Genomic DNA, 17608 nt, shown 5'->3' on the forward strand with positions numbered 1-17608 from the left:
AATAAAAACTAAAAATGAATACCGAATAAATCTCTCTGGAGAGTATAAGAGATTTTCAATTAGAAAATATGATAGTAAATATTTATATCTTATGTTTCTTTGCAAAATTGATGGGTATTATAAGTTTAGTTTTATTTTTTTTTAAATTATTGAATATTAAATATAATATGCACTACATAAATTAAAAAAATTATTTAATATCAAGATGTGTCTTAACGTGTCAAAATCTAACATTTTTTAAAAATTAACATGTTAGAATATCGTGTCATATCGTGTGTCGTATTAATGTCGATGTAACCTAGCTAAAAACTATTTTATTAGGGACATTTATTTTGGATGTATGTTTTTTAAAAGAGAAATTTAATGAAAATGAGCGCGGAATAGATATATAACCACAAGCACGTGGATCAACTAAACGCTCATGATTTAAAACAGAATATATAAGTGGGAAAAGAAAAAGATATATTTATAAATGAGTTTATTGTTTTCTATTTTCGCTATAGAAAAAAATTTCTGACACGTTCACATAAAAATTTCTGCCTACCAATCTTTTCTCTCTCTTTTCATTTTTATGTGACTATAACAGTAGAACTTTAAAAACTTTTTATGCTATAGAAACATTTTTCTTTTTGTATTATGGCACTTCTGAAACATGATATGAAGATCGGGAAAAGCACCATTTTAAAGTTTTTGGACAAAAGAATTGTCCAGTTAAAGTTGATTGGATAAGTTTTTCCAAAGTAATGCAGTCAAACATGTCGCCTATGCTGACGGGACTAGTCCCGTCACTAATACTGACGGGACTCGTGCCACGTCAGTGCCACGTAGGCAATCCAATTACCGTAAATCTTATAAGACCATAACTTGTGACTCGGGTATCCAAATTAGATGATTTTTTTTTATTTCACATAACTTTTTGAGATCTACGCAATGATACCTCATTTGACATATTTTATCTCCCACAAACATAGTTTGAATTTGTAACAATTGTATCACAATCACAAGAGTGTTTATCCATAAGACTATGTTTGTGGGAGATGAAATATATCAAATGAGGTGTCATTGCGTAGATCTTGAAAAGTTATGTGAAATAAAAAAAAATTATCTGATTTGAATACCCGAGTCACAAGTTATGGCCTTCCGAAACTTTACGGTAATTGGACGGCCTACGTGGCGCTGACGTGGCACGAGTCCCGTCAGTATCAGTGACGGGACTAGTCCCGTCAGCATATGTGACATGTTTGACTGCATTACTTTGAAAAAACTTATCCAATCAACTTTAACCGGACAATTCTTTTGTCCAAAAACTTTAAAATGGTGCTTTAGCCTATGAAGATCAAGCCGTGTCACGTGAAAAAAAATTCTATTTTACCCGACCTCGTTAAGGTAGAATTTGGAAACAGTGACCATTTTACCATTGTTGTCCAAAAGAATTACCAGACTGCCACGCCAACAGTAAATTTTGTCAAAATACCACGTGTCATATTTCGTTATACTGTGTAGCGAAATATGTGTGCAAATAATTCGCTACACAGTGAAATATGCCACATCAAAATCAAAAATGCCACGTGTCAAAATTGAAGAAATTCGCTACATATGGTAGCGAGTTTCTACAATTTTGACACATGGCATTTTTGGTTCTGAACAGTCTGACGTGGCATATTTCGCTACACTGTGTAGCGAATTATTTACACACATATTTCGCTACACAGTGTAACGAAATATGCTACGTGACCTTTTGGCAAAATTTACTGTTGGCGTGGCATTCTGGTAATTTTTTTGGCCAACAGTAGCACTTTGGTCACTGTTCCGTAGAATTCAATAAATCTACTTTTGAATTAAATTACAATTTTTCAATGTATTTATTATATATAATTTGCTTTAAATTATAGATGTTAAATAAATATAATATATAACGATATTTGTGATTTGTTACTATTTTGAGTACAAATGTATTTGATTTTTCACTAATTTAATATGATGTTAATATTGGATACACATTAAAAGTCTGAGATTAAATTATTATATATTTTATAGTTTTTTTTTTCGTTGGCTATATCGAGTAATATTTTCAAAATATACTAATTGTAAACATTGATATATAATTTAAAATCCTAATAAATCATAATTTTAAACTAAACAAAACATTTTTTCAATTAGATCTTCAAATTTTCTTATACTTAATTATGACTATCTTTTCTTTAAATAAAATATAAAACTTTTTTTTAGCAATATTGACTTAAAATTTTGGGAGAGGTTATAGTTACTACCTCTTTTTCTTACTACCTCTTACTACTAAATCTTAACCGTTGAATTCCGCCAATCTAACGGTTATAATTTATTGGAAATTAATAATTAATTAATAAGGATGACCCAATAAATTATAACCGTTAGATTGACGGAAATCAATGGTTAAGATTTATTAGTAAGAGGTAGTAAGAAAAGAATGTAGTAACTATAACCTTCTCCTAAAATTTTATAGGTAATATATAGTAAGTCTTGAATTTTGGATACCTGACTCATATGATGATAATATCACGTTGATAAAAGAAATAAAATACCAAATTGATAGCTAAACAGAAAGTATCGTTAGTGTGGAATATTATTACAATGTAGATCTAAAATATACGTTAATTATTGTGTTAGGCACATGCTATAATTTTTCTTGAGAGAGTATGATTATGAATTTGCATGGGCAGCTTCCCGTCTGCGTGTCATTTTCTGCCAATTTGCGATCTCTCTTTTATTGGGATTAACAGTGCGAGAAAAAAAAATGTGGCCGAATTTCTTGTTATGACAATTGATGTACAACGTCAACGCGTCTCATGAACTTGGAGATTTTCAGAATTTAGTTAATGGTCTATTATCCTTAAAGTGAGTCGTTATTTACTGTTAACACTGTCACTAACAGCATTTGGCTAGACATGGATCCATCTTGTTTTAGAAAATAAATGAACTTTAAGCATAGTCGATTGAATTGTATGCGACTTGCGAGCAACGTCAAATCAATTGCCGGATATCATATAAAAGTAAACTATACTTTATATACAGAACAAATAAGTACTGCTAGTGCTTTTCCGTTTTTGCAAACCCTAATTTAATTCTACGTGAAGTATATATATATTTTTGGTTAAATGCTTTTTCCTATTTAAGCTTTAGAAAAGGAATCCCAAAGAGAAGCGGAATATGCAAATATGTGATAAAAACAAAGGGATACTGGTACAGTGAAATGGAAATCTGTGAAACTGCAATACTGGTTTGAGAACTCGAACTAGTTCACGGATTGTACTGAACTAGTCACGGACTCACTCTGGAAATCACAAAACCACCAACAAAACTCCAAAAACTCCAATTATCTCTCTCTCACTAGAAGCCTCGGAGGATGTTCTACACAGCTGCCATGTTTTAATTATTTACTAAGTTGAAAATTATATTCTAGCTGGTTCAATGAAAGCTGGATCAAACTCAGAAAACTGTCACCGCCTCACCGATTGCTCTGACACATAAAAATTCAGCTGCTATATATACGGGATTCATTTACATACACATAAAAAAAGTACGAGTATACATTTTCTTTTTCGTATATGTATTTCACACACTTTTATGTACGTAAGAAATAAAATTATTTCTTACAACATAAGAAAAATTAATTCCTATATATATAAGGATAAGAACCTTTGACATTTGTGTTAAATTTTGTGTCAAACTAAAAAATTTGACATCAAATTTTAATTGTTGATTTTCGCCAATATAACGATTATAATTTATTGGGTCATATATATATATTTATTAATTTATTAATTCATAATAAATTATAACGAAAATAAAGTTTGACACTATATATATAGGATCAAACCCCATATATAGAAAAGCAATAAGAAGAATTTAGTTTTTAGCTAGCTAGGTGATGAATGATTACTAAGAAACCCAAAGTCATGTCTTCAAAATCAAAAATCAAAGCTCTGTTCTTCATCTTGAAGATATTCATGTTGAATGCTCTACCAGCAATATATGCTTGTGGTCCATGCACTCAGCCACATCCACCGTACCACCGACCGGGTTATCCCAAACACCCGCCGCATCACGGAGGAGCCCACCCCAAAGTCTCCCCTCCTCTGCCGCCAGTCATTATCACCCCTCCAATCATATACCCTCCGCCACGCGGTGGGGGTGGCGTTCCTGTATTCCCTCCTCCTCAACGAACTTGTCCAATTGATGCCCTAAAGCTGGGGCTTTGCTTGGATGTGCTTGGAGGCTTGGTGCATGTGGGAATAGGGAACCCAGTGGAGAATGAGTGCTGTCCACTGATCCAAGGGTTGCTTGATCTTGAAGCAGCAATTTGTCTTTGCACCGTTATTAGTGTTAACCTTCTCAACCTCAATATATTCCTTCCTCTTGCACTTCAACTTCTAATAACTTGCGGGAAGACTCCTCCACCTGGTTTTGTTTGTCCTCCTCTCTGAGCACCGCAAGCACTTCATAGTTCATGCTTAGTATTATCAAGGCTAGAAACTACTTACTACTAAATTACGTGTGTTTTTCTCTTCTATTAGGGTTCCAGTTGGTTTGGTGTAACTCTCATCTCACTATATATATATATATATATGGGAAAGATATAAATTGGTGTAAGAATAATAAGTTTTATATCCTTAGTCCTTGATATCATGTATATCTATGGACTATAATTTATTAGTCATCAGAGCAGGCAGATGAACGACTAAAATTAGTTAAGTGCAAGACTTATTAGTATTACACTGATATAATTTAATTCTCCCTCGTATGTTTTCCTGTTGTGAATTTGAGAGTTTTGTTGTTTGCTACAAAGCCCGCTTAATTTGTAATAAAACGACTGTTCTATTATCTCCTATATCTGTCCCTCATAGAACACGTACACACATTTGCATCAGGGTTTAAGTGAAAATGTATGTTTCAATTGGGACATATCATGACCTTGATCTACATCATTTTTAATATTCCTTTAATTTTTTATTGCATTATTTTACCTAGAATTTTATATTTTTTCTTATATTCTTTCTAAATGTCGCTAAACTAATGTGGTTACATGACGTTTTTCTCGTAGTGGGGGTGGGCCAACTCAACCTTTGTAAATGGATTGAAAACAACACTTCATCCCAATATGTAGTGGAACCTGAAGAAGATGTAGAGATGGGCTTCTTTGCAAACCCATGCACGCTTCATGTTATGGGATTAATATCCTAAAACAACTGCATCATCTAAAGGAACCTGATTACCTGAGTTTCCATGAGCTAGAGAGGGAGATGAATTAGGTTTTATTATAATTTCTGGGCTACCTCTAAAACGTCCTTTAAAGAATTTTTTTCAATATTTGGCGGCAGAAAGAAAATAATATAAGATTAAACAACATAAAAATTACTTCTTGACCAATTGTCATTCAACAAAATATATTAGCAACTCCTATATTTTATATAGGCTACACGCGCGGCTACAACAATCAAAGAAAAAGGTTTATCCATCCCACAAGTTAAGTGTTTTTAACAGTGATTGATGATCGCTTTTTTTTTTTTTTCGTAAATATGATTGATGATCTCTAGTGTTAAACATGATCAATTGTATTATTGAATATTTTTTAAAAAAAAAATTAACCTCGCATATCAATACAACTTGTCTCGCACCTGATTATTTTTTTTTTTAAACCGCAACCGATTAATTTAAACTCAGCCTTTTACAGGACGAGCTGTAATCAATGTTATTAAAATCAAGTTTTTAATAAAAACGGAAGGGAAATAGTAGAAAAGTAAATCGTATAAACGACATGAAAATGTAAAGTTTCTACTACTTATAAGGTCAAGATAGTTTATACTAAGGTCAAGATACAAAATTATATATATATATATATATATAAGTTATTACTCAAAATTCAATGAACAACTTTGTTATGGACCCATATAAGGGGTCCATTAAGTAATAGGTCTAGCAAGGGGCAAATCCAAGATCTGAATCAGTGATAATCATGGATATATATCTATAAAGGATACTAATCCTAATGCAACAGCATAGTGAGCAGGCCTGGGCCCTTATCAGAGGCATCAAAGGCTCATCCACACTACCCACAGGTAACCTCTATAAATACAAGGTAAATCTTAAATGTACGTTACGCTCTCTCTCTCTCTCTCTCTTATTGTTATGATGTCACTGTGCGCGCACACGCACCGCATCGGCTAACGCCGTTATAGTATTCTATGCACAGTGATCTGCTTGACACAAGAGTATCTCCTGCATAGATACCCTGGAGAGGGCACTAGATCCAAGAGAAACATACCAGCCCATTGGCCTGGACATCTCTGTCCCAAGGACAGAACAAACTTCATATTTAAAAAATATAAGTCACATTACTATAAGAGACACAAGTCCAAAAATAAAAAAAGAGTTTAAAAACTCCTATAACCAAGTTTCAAAACATTAAACGAATAAAGTTTAACAATTCCTAAATAGAAATACAGCGGCTAGCATGAGAGTTTTTTTCTTCTTCAGGTAACTAGAAGAAGATATTGTGCATTTGATTTGGGGAAAATTGAAATATGATTTTTTTTTATTTAATAAAGACCAAGTTATGGATTAAAAGTTGACCCGGTTCAATTTTTGTTTAAGTAAAAACGTAAAAATTGCGTTTGTACCAATTTTACACAGAGTTTTTACTAATTTCAACCGATGAGAATTTTTACTTGTGTTTTAACACGTTTCACTTTTTGTTTTTAACAACAATAGTTGTTATAGGCTATGTAGCACCGATACGACACGCGACACGTGCCACGACACGACATGACACTCCGACACGTCAATTCTAAAAAATTATGGATTTCGACACGTTGGAACACGTTTTAATATTAAATAATTTTTTAAATTTATATAGTGTATATTTCATTTAATATTTAATAATTTAACCAAAAAAATGAAACTAAATTAATAATACCCATCAACACGTTATACAGATGGAAGCTTTAATAAAAAAATAAGAACTGGGAAGAGAGAGATATATAAAATCAGATAGCTAGAGACATCAAATCATATTAGAGAGAGAGAGAGATCAGAGAGAAGGAAATACAACAAGAGCGTAATAGGAATTGACAACAATGATGCTGAGATGATCTCTTATCTACTTAAGGGAAAAAAAGATAAAAAAATAAAATCGATATGCATGATCAAGTGGAAGCTTTATTAATATATTTTAATTTAAAAAAAAATTAAATTTTTTTTACGAAAATGCCATTTGACCGTGTCGGACACGATCAAATTCGCGTGTCGGAATGGTCAACGTGTCGGAAAAAGTTGACCGCGTGTCAGACACCGTGTCGGAGCGTGTCGCCGTGTCGGAGCGTGTCGGACACGACTCTCCCTGTTTTTGCAAGTGTCCGTGCTTCCTTGGTTATAGGTTAACCGTCTAAAGTAATAACCCAACCCAATAAATTTAACAAATTAAAAAAACTGTCCCGACATGTCAAAATCAGTGTTTAAAAACCTGGCCCGGCCATCGACCCGGCCGAGGTCAGGGGTCACGGAATCACGAGTTCAACCGCGGGGTCACGGGGTCACTATGCTGACTCAATTTTATATATTAAAAAAATTTAAATATATATATCCTATATGAAAATATTAAAAAGTAAATCACCAATCATCAAAGATTAAAAATATACTTAACATAATTCACTAATTACAACCACAAGTCAATATTACACAACCTAAGTAAAGTATCAAGATAGCAAAGTACAAAACTCATATTCTAATGATACCAAATTATCAAGATACCACAAGTCTAGGTCGCTCGGAGAGAAGAGAACTATTAGATTTAGGCTTGCAAGTTTTTTTATTTTATTTTTTTAATAAAACGACGTTGTTTCATGTAATTTTTGTTTAAAAAAAGACACATGCAATGACCCTCTTTGACCCGGAATTCACTGAAACCCGCTGGGTTTTGGGGGTCGGAGGAGTTGATGTGCATATAGGTCCAACTTGTGACCCCAACTCTCAGAAAGAAAAGATCAGAGTTGATCCGGGTCAACCCGAAAGGCGGAATTAGGGGTGTTCGCGGTCTGGATTGGATCGATTTTGGAAGCAAAATTCATCTGATCCAATCCCTTCGGTTTGATCATGTAATCATCCATTCGGTTTAGATTTTTTTTCAAATCCGATCCGATCCAATCCAATTTTTTTCGGTTTGGATTGGATCGGTTTTCAGTTTTTTGAATATCCTAAAATTAGTTTCATGATTATTGTGCAATTAACATTTTTTGTATATATTGGCTTTGTAAAAAAAAAATTTGAAATACAAAAATATCAGTAAACAATACTATAGTTGATGAGACGTGACTAAGTTTTTTTTTGGGTTTAGTTGATGAGTTAATGGGTCTTGAGTTTAGAAACTTTTGGGCTATGATTGAAGAAAGGACAAGTAGGTAGAGGATAATTAATATATTGGATCGGTTTGGATTGGATCGGTTTTCGTCGGTTTTCATCAACCCATCCGAAAACCGATCCAATCCAATTAAAATTTATGGTTTTTTTCGATTTTTGATTTTTCGGTTTTCGATTTATTCAGTTATCGGTTTTTCGGTTCGGTTTTCGCGGTTTGAATCGGTTGATGAACACCCCTAGGCGGAATGGGATTTTAAATCACTGGGCAAAATTGTTTTATCAATATGATGCGATTTGCTCTAAAGATATCAATTTTTTGTTTTAAATTTTATTTTTTATTTTAATTATACTCATATTATATTTAATAAGCTATAATCTTAACAATATGACCTTTTATGGAAATGCAAAAGCTTTCAATTTTCACGTGATTGTCTTCTATATTCTTCGGAATTTTGTTCATGGAATATTGGCAAATAGATGTACCAAAAAAAATAAAAAATTATTTGCGAATAGACCCACCTGGCGTGGAATCATTTACTTTTGTCTTTTGTGTGAAGTACGAAATAAAAATGAAAAGAATTCGGCTCGTCCCACCTAAGTGAGAAGTATATGCTTTTTTGTTTGTCACGGGACAAACAGTGCTTCGAAAATTGAAAAGCTAGTTGCCATAAACTTCAACAAAACCGATACACCAAATTGTCGACAGAAGAAAGCATTTATGTAACAAAACGAGGGTAGTTTAATTGGTGTATAGAAATTGAGTAGGTGATGATAAGAGTATGTATTTAATTATCTCTAATATTATATTTGAAAGAAATTTAAAATTTTTAATCTGTCCCAAATTTTGAATTAGTCCATAAAAAATATATGAAATTATCAGAGGATAATCTAAAAGAAAAAAAAAGAAAAAAAAGCAGTGATGTTAAATCAGGACCGAACTTGAACCACAGCCATTTACTAATTAGGTTCAACCATTTGAATTTATTAATTGAATTGAATGATGTTATAGAAATAATTAAAACAAAATAACGTAAAATATAAAGGTTTTATGAGAAATGAAATTTTTTTGAATAATCATGATGAGTGGATTCAATCGGTAAATTCAATCTAATTTTAATTAATTTTATTCACAATAATCTAACCATTGATTTGATTTGAAAGCTGAATCATAACCGGCTAGACATTTTATTCAAGCTTAAACCGGTTAGAATGCTTGATCTGATCTGGTTTTGACAAAAATTCAGCAAACTAATAATAAAAAGTTTGATTTTTAATTGCTTGCATGCAATAAGTCCAAGGGAAAACGACATACTAGATGCCAAACGGTTTCAGGATGCAATCATACATTTGTGAAACCGTTCTAATTAACATCTCCCCCACCAGTGATCAAAAATCGTGCAAGTGGTCTATCTTAAAATTAGGGTAAATGGTTCAACAATGTAATAATGTGATGTTTTTGTAAAGTTCCTCAGTCATTCAACCAATACTTGATTAATGTATAATATTTTGTTTTCCAAAAAAAAGAGAAGAGAGAGTATAATATTCCATATCGTGAAACATATGGTAGCTAGAACTAACGCATTAGTAAGTGCCTATGTTAGCTTTCCTTTTTATTCTTTTTCTGAAATTGTTTCCCTTTATTGGGCAATGGAGGAAAGTTAGAAAGGGAAAGCTAATTGATAGAGATACAATATAAGCCGATAATAAAACTTTCAATATATATATATATATATATATATATATATACCACCAAGTACCTGAATCACCTGATTAATTAAGGGTTCCATTAACTTAATTAGTGGTCTTGAGTTCGAATTCTTAAAAACACAGTTGTGTTAAAATTTAACAGGGAGAACTTTGCTATGAACGTGATCCTACCCAGCTCGAATCGAATTAGTCGAGTAATCGATAAATCGATATATATATATATATATATATATATATATATATAATGATTTACCTAATCAGAGGGTGACTCGTTCATCAAAAAGATAAAAAGAAAAAGCAGAAATAAATTAAGAAGGATTTGCAATATAATCATTTCTCAATCAAATAAATGTAACACTAGTTCATCATTTTTGGTTCCCTTGTACATAAGCAAGCATCGGGAAATTCATTTATTGTGACACTCTGACGAGATAAAATTAACAAACACTGAAGCGAAGGAATAACGAGCAGTTAATCATCCATGCACGTACAAGAATCACACGCTGAGCAATGGGATTTGAAAGATCAATGGAAAGCAACAACTAACAAACACGAAGCAAACGAAGATACACGGTGATATGTTGTGTTGTGTATAGGACATGATTAGGCACATTGGAAATCACGTGGAACTTTCTTTGAGCAAACATTGAGAAGCAAGCTGAGTGAGATGGGAAGGTTGAGGTTGATGCCTAAAATGTTTGCTTTGAGAGCAGTGCAGAGACACACTGCAGCCTCAAGGTCAACAAGGCCTTGGAGGAGGGAGCAGCAAGGGGTCACAGGTGGTTGACCCAAAGTGACGTTCAGCAACCCGTTTAGCACGTTGGCGCATACACCTAGTTTGAGTGCGTCACGTGGGCACGAGCCACCTGAAGGGTTAGGATTGGGGTTTGGGTTTGGGTTAGGCCTTGGGTTTGGGTTTGGACCAGGGCAACTATAACTACCGCAAGCAGAGACAAGTGCAAAGAAGAGGAGGTTGAGTGTGAGGAAAAGAGCAAGGGTGGAATAAGTTTTTGAAGCCATCTTATATAAAACTCTTGTAGTAGCTAGTATACGTTTATATTCTTCAACTAATGGCTCGCAAATACTTAGTATTGCTAGTTAACTACTAGAGCTTTTAAGAGAAGAGTGTTTGTGAATATGGGAGTTATATTTGCCGTGTTTATATAGTGGTCAGGGTGTTTATTAAGGGCCAAGGGGGTTAGGGGGATGATGGGTTTATAAAAATTTAAACGGGCTTGGGAGGTATTAAGCTAATGAAATGATCATGTGTGAACATGAGAGTTTTAGCTGGCAGAATAAACCCTTAAATTAGGTTTTGGATGCTCGTGACTTGGGAGGTGAAGTGGGGACTGACATCAATATGTGGATCCATAGCAAAGTTTTGCTGCTACTTGATTCCACCTTAAGATATTTGGAATCCATATTATTCAAATGCTAGCTTTTGCATGTGGAATGGCGGGTCCCATTATTAGTGTCAATCATGGTCGGGGAAAATTAATCATCAAGATATTTGAATAAATCTTTACCTCTAGCCCAACAATTATAAATGAGGTACAAATTTATCTCTTTATTTATTTGACAACGCATAACCTTACGCTAAGCACTGGGTGAACATGAGGGTTGCCCGACTATTAAACCCCATCCCATACCAGTTCTACCAGCACACAGAAAAAATTGATGGCTCCAAGACTCCAATAATCACGAGTACATACAAGAAATTGATGGGACTCATAACCCTATCAAAGAAAATAAATATTCTCATATCACATTAATTTATGTGAGACAATCTCAATTATCTTAAACCAATTAATGACGAGGAGAGTTATATTAACAAACTCTTTTTTTTTTTTACAAATTTACAAATTATACTATGTCTTATCGATAAAATTTTACTCAAAAATATCTTATCAATAAGACATAATAAAATTTGTAAAAATTTATAAAAAAAAAATTTATAAATATAACTTTTCTCGTTATTATTATATTTTTCTGATTCTTTATCGTTAGATGTTGTCATAGTTATTCATTTGTGCATAAATGATAGGAAAAAATGTTTCTGCAGTTAATGCAGATAAATTATCTGCATTTATTCCTAAAACGACGTCGTTTTAGTATTGGAATCTTAAAAAATTATAAATATAAAGACTATTATAACCCTGAAATAAATTAAAATTACAAAAACACCATGATTTCCGTTACAAAACAACGTCGTATTGGCTTACTGCAGATAACTTATCTGCAGTAATTACAGAAAAAGGGAACCCTAAATTATATTATAAACTTCGTGTCACATCATGGCAACTTATAACGACAAACTTAGAGGTGGAGTCAGGGAAGAGTTAGGAGGGACAATCACCTCTTTAAGTTTATCAAATTACAGGGTTTGATGTTTCTCGTATTATAAGAGAGAAAATTATATTCTACACATACAAAAAAATGTGTTGAGTCATGTGAAAGAAAAGAAAAGAAAAATATAGATCTTACATATTTTTATGGGGTATGTTTTTCTCATGTTACATGAGATAACATACCCTTCCTACTCATACATCAAAAGTTGTGCTAGCATTTATTTATTTTTTTACTTTTTTTTAAAAGAGTGGGTCTCACATGCTTTGTGTCTATAGCATGAGATAACAAGTCTCCTACAACATGAGACTTGTATTTCCCTACTTTTATATGTGCATATGTAGCAAATAATTTTATCTCCTATAACGTGATAAACATAATCATAGATTATATTATCCTTGTTTTTCTTTATATTCAAAGAAAACTTTGAGAATTATTCAATCTTAGATACATACCAACTCACTTTCGTGTTGTCAATTTTATTCTCTCAGCTCCTCACTATATTTTCGGGTTCTGCCATTAGACACATGCAGTCCCTCTCAATCCCGCGTCACATGACCCGTTTTGTTTGGAATTCGGACCCTCCATCTCCCTCCACTTACTACTGGGAAGGCTGTTAACGGGCCGAGACGAACTGAGCTTTGGTCTCAAGAGATTAAGTCTGTGTTTAAATATGTTAGCCTAATCAAGCATGTTACCTATTATAAATATAATTATCGGCTTGTGGCCTGACTTATTTACAAAAAAAAGCTTGGTTTAGCGTGTTAACCTGTTTAAAAAAATAAGAGAACAAAAATTTATCCAAACAGAATATACAATCAACAACACTAGTAATTTCATAAATATTCATAAATTCAATGTATATCCAAACAACATAATATAGAACAAAATTATTCAAAAACTTTGTTTAACTAATAAAATGGGGTGAAATGGATTGAGAAGAAAAAGATGGCTATTACAAATAGTATAAAATATATATATATATATATATATATATATATATATATATATACTAGGCCAGCCTAAGAGTTTCTAAGGCCGAACTTTTGAAGTGGAGCCTGAAACCTTTTTACTAAACGAGATTTTATACAAATTTAAACCTGATGCTAACAATCAATTTTAGACATATAAATTCAGATCTTCATGAACCGAGCCAAAGACCCCTGATTCGTTTATCACTCGTACCAGTGAGTAATGTGTATTCTAAGTTCTAACAACCCACTAAATGGTCACATTACCTATGGGGGATAGCTATTACGTACAATGTTGGAGGCATGCGTGTGTAAACATATTCCGAATGTCAACGAAGCCGGCAATGCTTCTCTAGGACCCTTTTTTATTTTGTCGTTGTATTTATTTATTATTTTTTAAAGTAAATTAGTAATTGTGGATATATATATATATATATATATATATATATATATATATATATATGTGTGTGTGTGTGAAAAACATTTCTCAAGATAAGTTTATCTCCGGCCACCCCAAAACTACGTCGTTTTGATTATTTATTTCCTTATATTTATTGATTCACCTTTGAATGGTTATGATTCTCTTTTTCTCTCTCTTCCTTTATCACTATTGATCCATCTTTGTACGGTTATGATTTAATAGCCGGAGATAAAGTTATCTCCGGCAGCTTGAGAAATGATAAGCCATATATATATATATATATATATATATATATATATATATATATATATATATATATATGTATCCTTTGACACCGGTGTCAAATTTGAAGTTTGACATCTCATCTGAGAGCAATTAGATAAAAAAAGATCAAAAACTCTTATTTGTAAACATGTGACACCAATGATCTTTTTTGATCTAATGGCTCTCAGACGAGGTGTCAAAAGAATCCAAAACATGATGTGCATTATTATTTATATATAGCATGGAAAGTTTCATGGATCGAAATAATTATTATTTAAGATTTTTTTACAAAAATAAAAAATTATTAAATATTTTTAATTACAAAAAAATGTATATTGCAGACTACAAACAAACCACAATGAGTGTGTTTAGCTGCTCCCTTAATTCTCGTTTTGCTTAATGGGTGTGTTTATTGAAGCTAAGGTTTGGATTTACGAGTTATTTTCTTTTTCTATAATCTGTTTGTCCAAATGTCAACTTCAAGATAACCAATTTCTTGATGATTTTTTAATACATATATTGAAAAAGAAATTATTTTAAATTTTAGCACAAATTCTTTCAAACTTTTTGTATTTGGTTCACATTTTAATATATTACTTTTATTTATAATATAAAAATTTTATTTTCGTCCCCACCGAAAAAAATTCTAAGTCAGCCACCGGAAGTGGAGCGATGAGTTAAGAACTGACCAGATCAATAATAGTTATGAAAAAATTAACTGGTTTGGGAGCATTAATAGTTAGGGAAAAGATTCGTTTACAATTTTTTTTTACAAATTACACTAAGTTTGACAGGTCAGACATAATATAGTTTGTAAACAAAAAATTTATAAATACAACCTTCCCCTAATAATTATATAAAAGCATGAGTTTTAGCTGGCAGAACAAACCCTTGAATTAGGTTTTGGATTCTTGTGAGGTGATGTGGGGGCTGACATCAGTCATTTGATGTAAGGGTGAAAGTGGGCAGGGCTGAGCCAAGCTTAATTTGTCCCGAAAAGCCTAAGCTTATCTAAAAAAATTTCAATTTGGCTTGGCCCAAGCCTAGTACGAGTCTAACTGTTAGCCTGGCTTGACCCGTTTATAAAAAAACAAATGGCCTGACCTAGCCCGTTAGCCTGTTAAATTTTAACTTCCAAGCATAACAATGAATCAATTTTATAAAATACTCAAATTATGTTGCTAAACCAAAGATCATAATTTTAACGTCCAAACAGAATCATGAATCACAACAAAACTCATACAATTTGCATTTAAGTCAATTTCAAAAGCAAACTGCTCAAATTAAATAACATATACTTCATCAGATCCAACAAACAAATCCATACTACGTAAATTAAAATAACTACATGAATCTAACAAACACACCATGATGTTTGTAGTAAGTATAACATCTCCCAAAAACCTTTTAATATATTCATATACACAATCTAACATGCTAAGATGTTGGTTCCTCCTACATAAGAAATAAAGTCAGATTTCTATTAAAATATAATCGAATATAATTAAGTTATAAATAATTGCAATTGATTAAATTTATATCTTTTGTTTTTTCTTCAAGTCATACTTATTCTATTTTATTTAAAATAAATAGTACAATATAGGCCGGCCCGCAGGCTTATAGGTCAGGCCTTGTGAAAGTGAGCCTACGGCCTTTTTATTAAACAAGCTTTTTCAAGGCTCAAGTCCGGCCTATTTTACGAAATATACTAGATCTAGTCTGACCTGACGTAGGCCCTGTAGCCCGGCCCAGTCCAGCCCACCCCACCGCTAATTGGATGCATAGTAAAGTTTTGTACCTAATGAGCGACTCGATTCCGCCGTTACATCAATGGAATCCGCAGAATTCTTCAAGCGCTAGCAAGTGGAAATGTGGAATTGCGTGTCCCATTATGTGTTTTTCTATTTTCTCTAGCTAACTAATTAGTTAATCATATTAAAGAATTAGGTTTAAGAAAGAAAATATTGAACAAAACCAAGCGTTATTCATCATGATAGGAACAAATATGTCTGTTTATTATACCTTGTGGATTATTGTGTTCTAGTAGAATCTATTAATGATCCAATATATGTATAAAGTGTTTATCGAAATTATTGCTATTCGAAAATCGAAACGCTTGATGCCATAAGTTCAATAAAACCAATGTACATCTATTCAAAAAAAAAAAAAAAAAAAAAAAAAAAAAAAAAACCTGTGTACCATACTCCATACAACAAAGTAATAAAGTAGTTTGATTTATTTTTAAATAAGTAGTGTAATTTTTATTTTATTTTTTGAATAAGTAGTTTGATTTTATTTTATTTTTTGAATAAGTAGTTTATTTTTTTATTCCTTATTTTCTAGTCCAACGGAAAAAGACATACTAGATGCCAAATGGTTTCAGGTATGCAATCGAACATTTGAAAGGTAAAATATATATAAACCATTATATAATTAACATCGCTCCCCGTTTTTTTTACTTTGTGTAGAATGAATGAACTTAATAATTTTAGCCAACCACATTTCAAATTGATTCCTCACTTTTTAATCGTTTCATTAATAGTAGCTAGAGAGCAGAAGTCGTACAGAATGGTCCATCGTAAATTGAGGGGGAATGGTTTAATCAGAGTTTTTTTTTCTTGTGTTTTAAATAGAATAATAGCACATGCATGGAGTGATATATTCACGGGCTCATTCGTAGGAATAAAACTGTAGTATCATGGTCACACTAAGGGTTTAGTGTAATGAAACTATTCTAAATATGTACTCCAAAAAGTATACAGAGTTAATTTTTTTTTCTCTTTTTTAAAAAAATTTGTTGGTTGACGTAAAAAGTTAAATTAAAATAATTTTAATATTATAAGGAGCATGTTATATTTACAAACTTTTTTGTTTACAAACTCTTACAAACTACACTAAGTACGACAAGTCATACTTTAATCATGCAGTGTGTGACCGGTCATACTTAGTGTAATTTGCAAAAAAAAAAAAAATTGTAAACAGATTTTATCCCATATTATAACTATGTATAATTATAATAGTAATGTGGCGCCACCGACCATGGTACTAAAGTTTTATTCCATTGGTATATATATGCCTGTTTTTGCTACCCTGTTTATTCTTTTTTCGTCTTGTTGGGCATTGGGCGAAAGTTAGAAGGACCAAGAGATTTACCTGATGATCAGCTGCGGATCTTATTCACCGAAAACACAAATAGAAAATGCAGAAATAAATTAAGAATGATTTGTAATATAATCATTTCTCAATCAAATAAATAACACTAGTTCATTTATTTGGTTCCAAAATGCAATTACGTAAGTAAACATCGGGATTTCATTCATTGTGACACTACTCTGGCCATAAAATAAACACTATAACGAAGGAATAACGAGCAGTTAATCATGACGCACGTACAAGAATCACAAGCTGATGAATAGAATCGGCGAGTAAAAAAACAAAAAAACAATGGAAAGCCACAACTAGCAAACACGAAGCAAAAGCAGATACGGTGATATTATGATGTGTTGTG

At 32.3% G+C, this 17608-nt stretch overlaps 2 protein-coding genes across 2 annotated transcripts; one reads left to right on the forward strand and one right to left on the reverse strand.

The window, feature by feature from the left end:
* Nucleotides 1-3935: 3935 nt before the first annotated feature.
* LOC133290011 (36.4 kDa proline-rich protein) lies at nt 3936-4463 on the forward strand. The gene has a single exon (XM_061488055.1). It carries the CDS (start codon nt 3936-3938, stop codon nt 4461-4463), a length of 528 nt encoding a protein of 175 aa, XP_061344039.1.
* A 6238-nt stretch (nt 4464-10701) lies between these two features.
* Nucleotides 10702-11118, reverse strand: LOC133290006 (14 kDa proline-rich protein DC2.15-like). Its single transcript, XM_061488044.1, has 2 exons — nt 11040-11118; nt 10702-10964 (listed from the first exon to the last, which is right to left on the reverse strand). Exons 1-2 carry the CDS (start codon nt 11116-11118, stop codon nt 10702-10704), a joined length of 342 nt encoding a protein of 113 aa, XP_061344028.1.
* Nucleotides 11119-17608: the final 6490 nt, after the last annotated feature.

The sequence above is a fragment of the Gastrolobium bilobum genome, unplaced genomic scaffold (genome assembly GCF_033153095.1).
Source record: "Gastrolobium bilobum isolate Gb01-03AN ecotype WA unplaced genomic scaffold, APGP_CSIRO_Gbil_v1 utg157769, whole genome shotgun sequence".
Taxonomy (NCBI): domain Eukaryota; kingdom Viridiplantae; phylum Streptophyta; class Magnoliopsida; order Fabales; family Fabaceae; genus Gastrolobium; species Gastrolobium bilobum.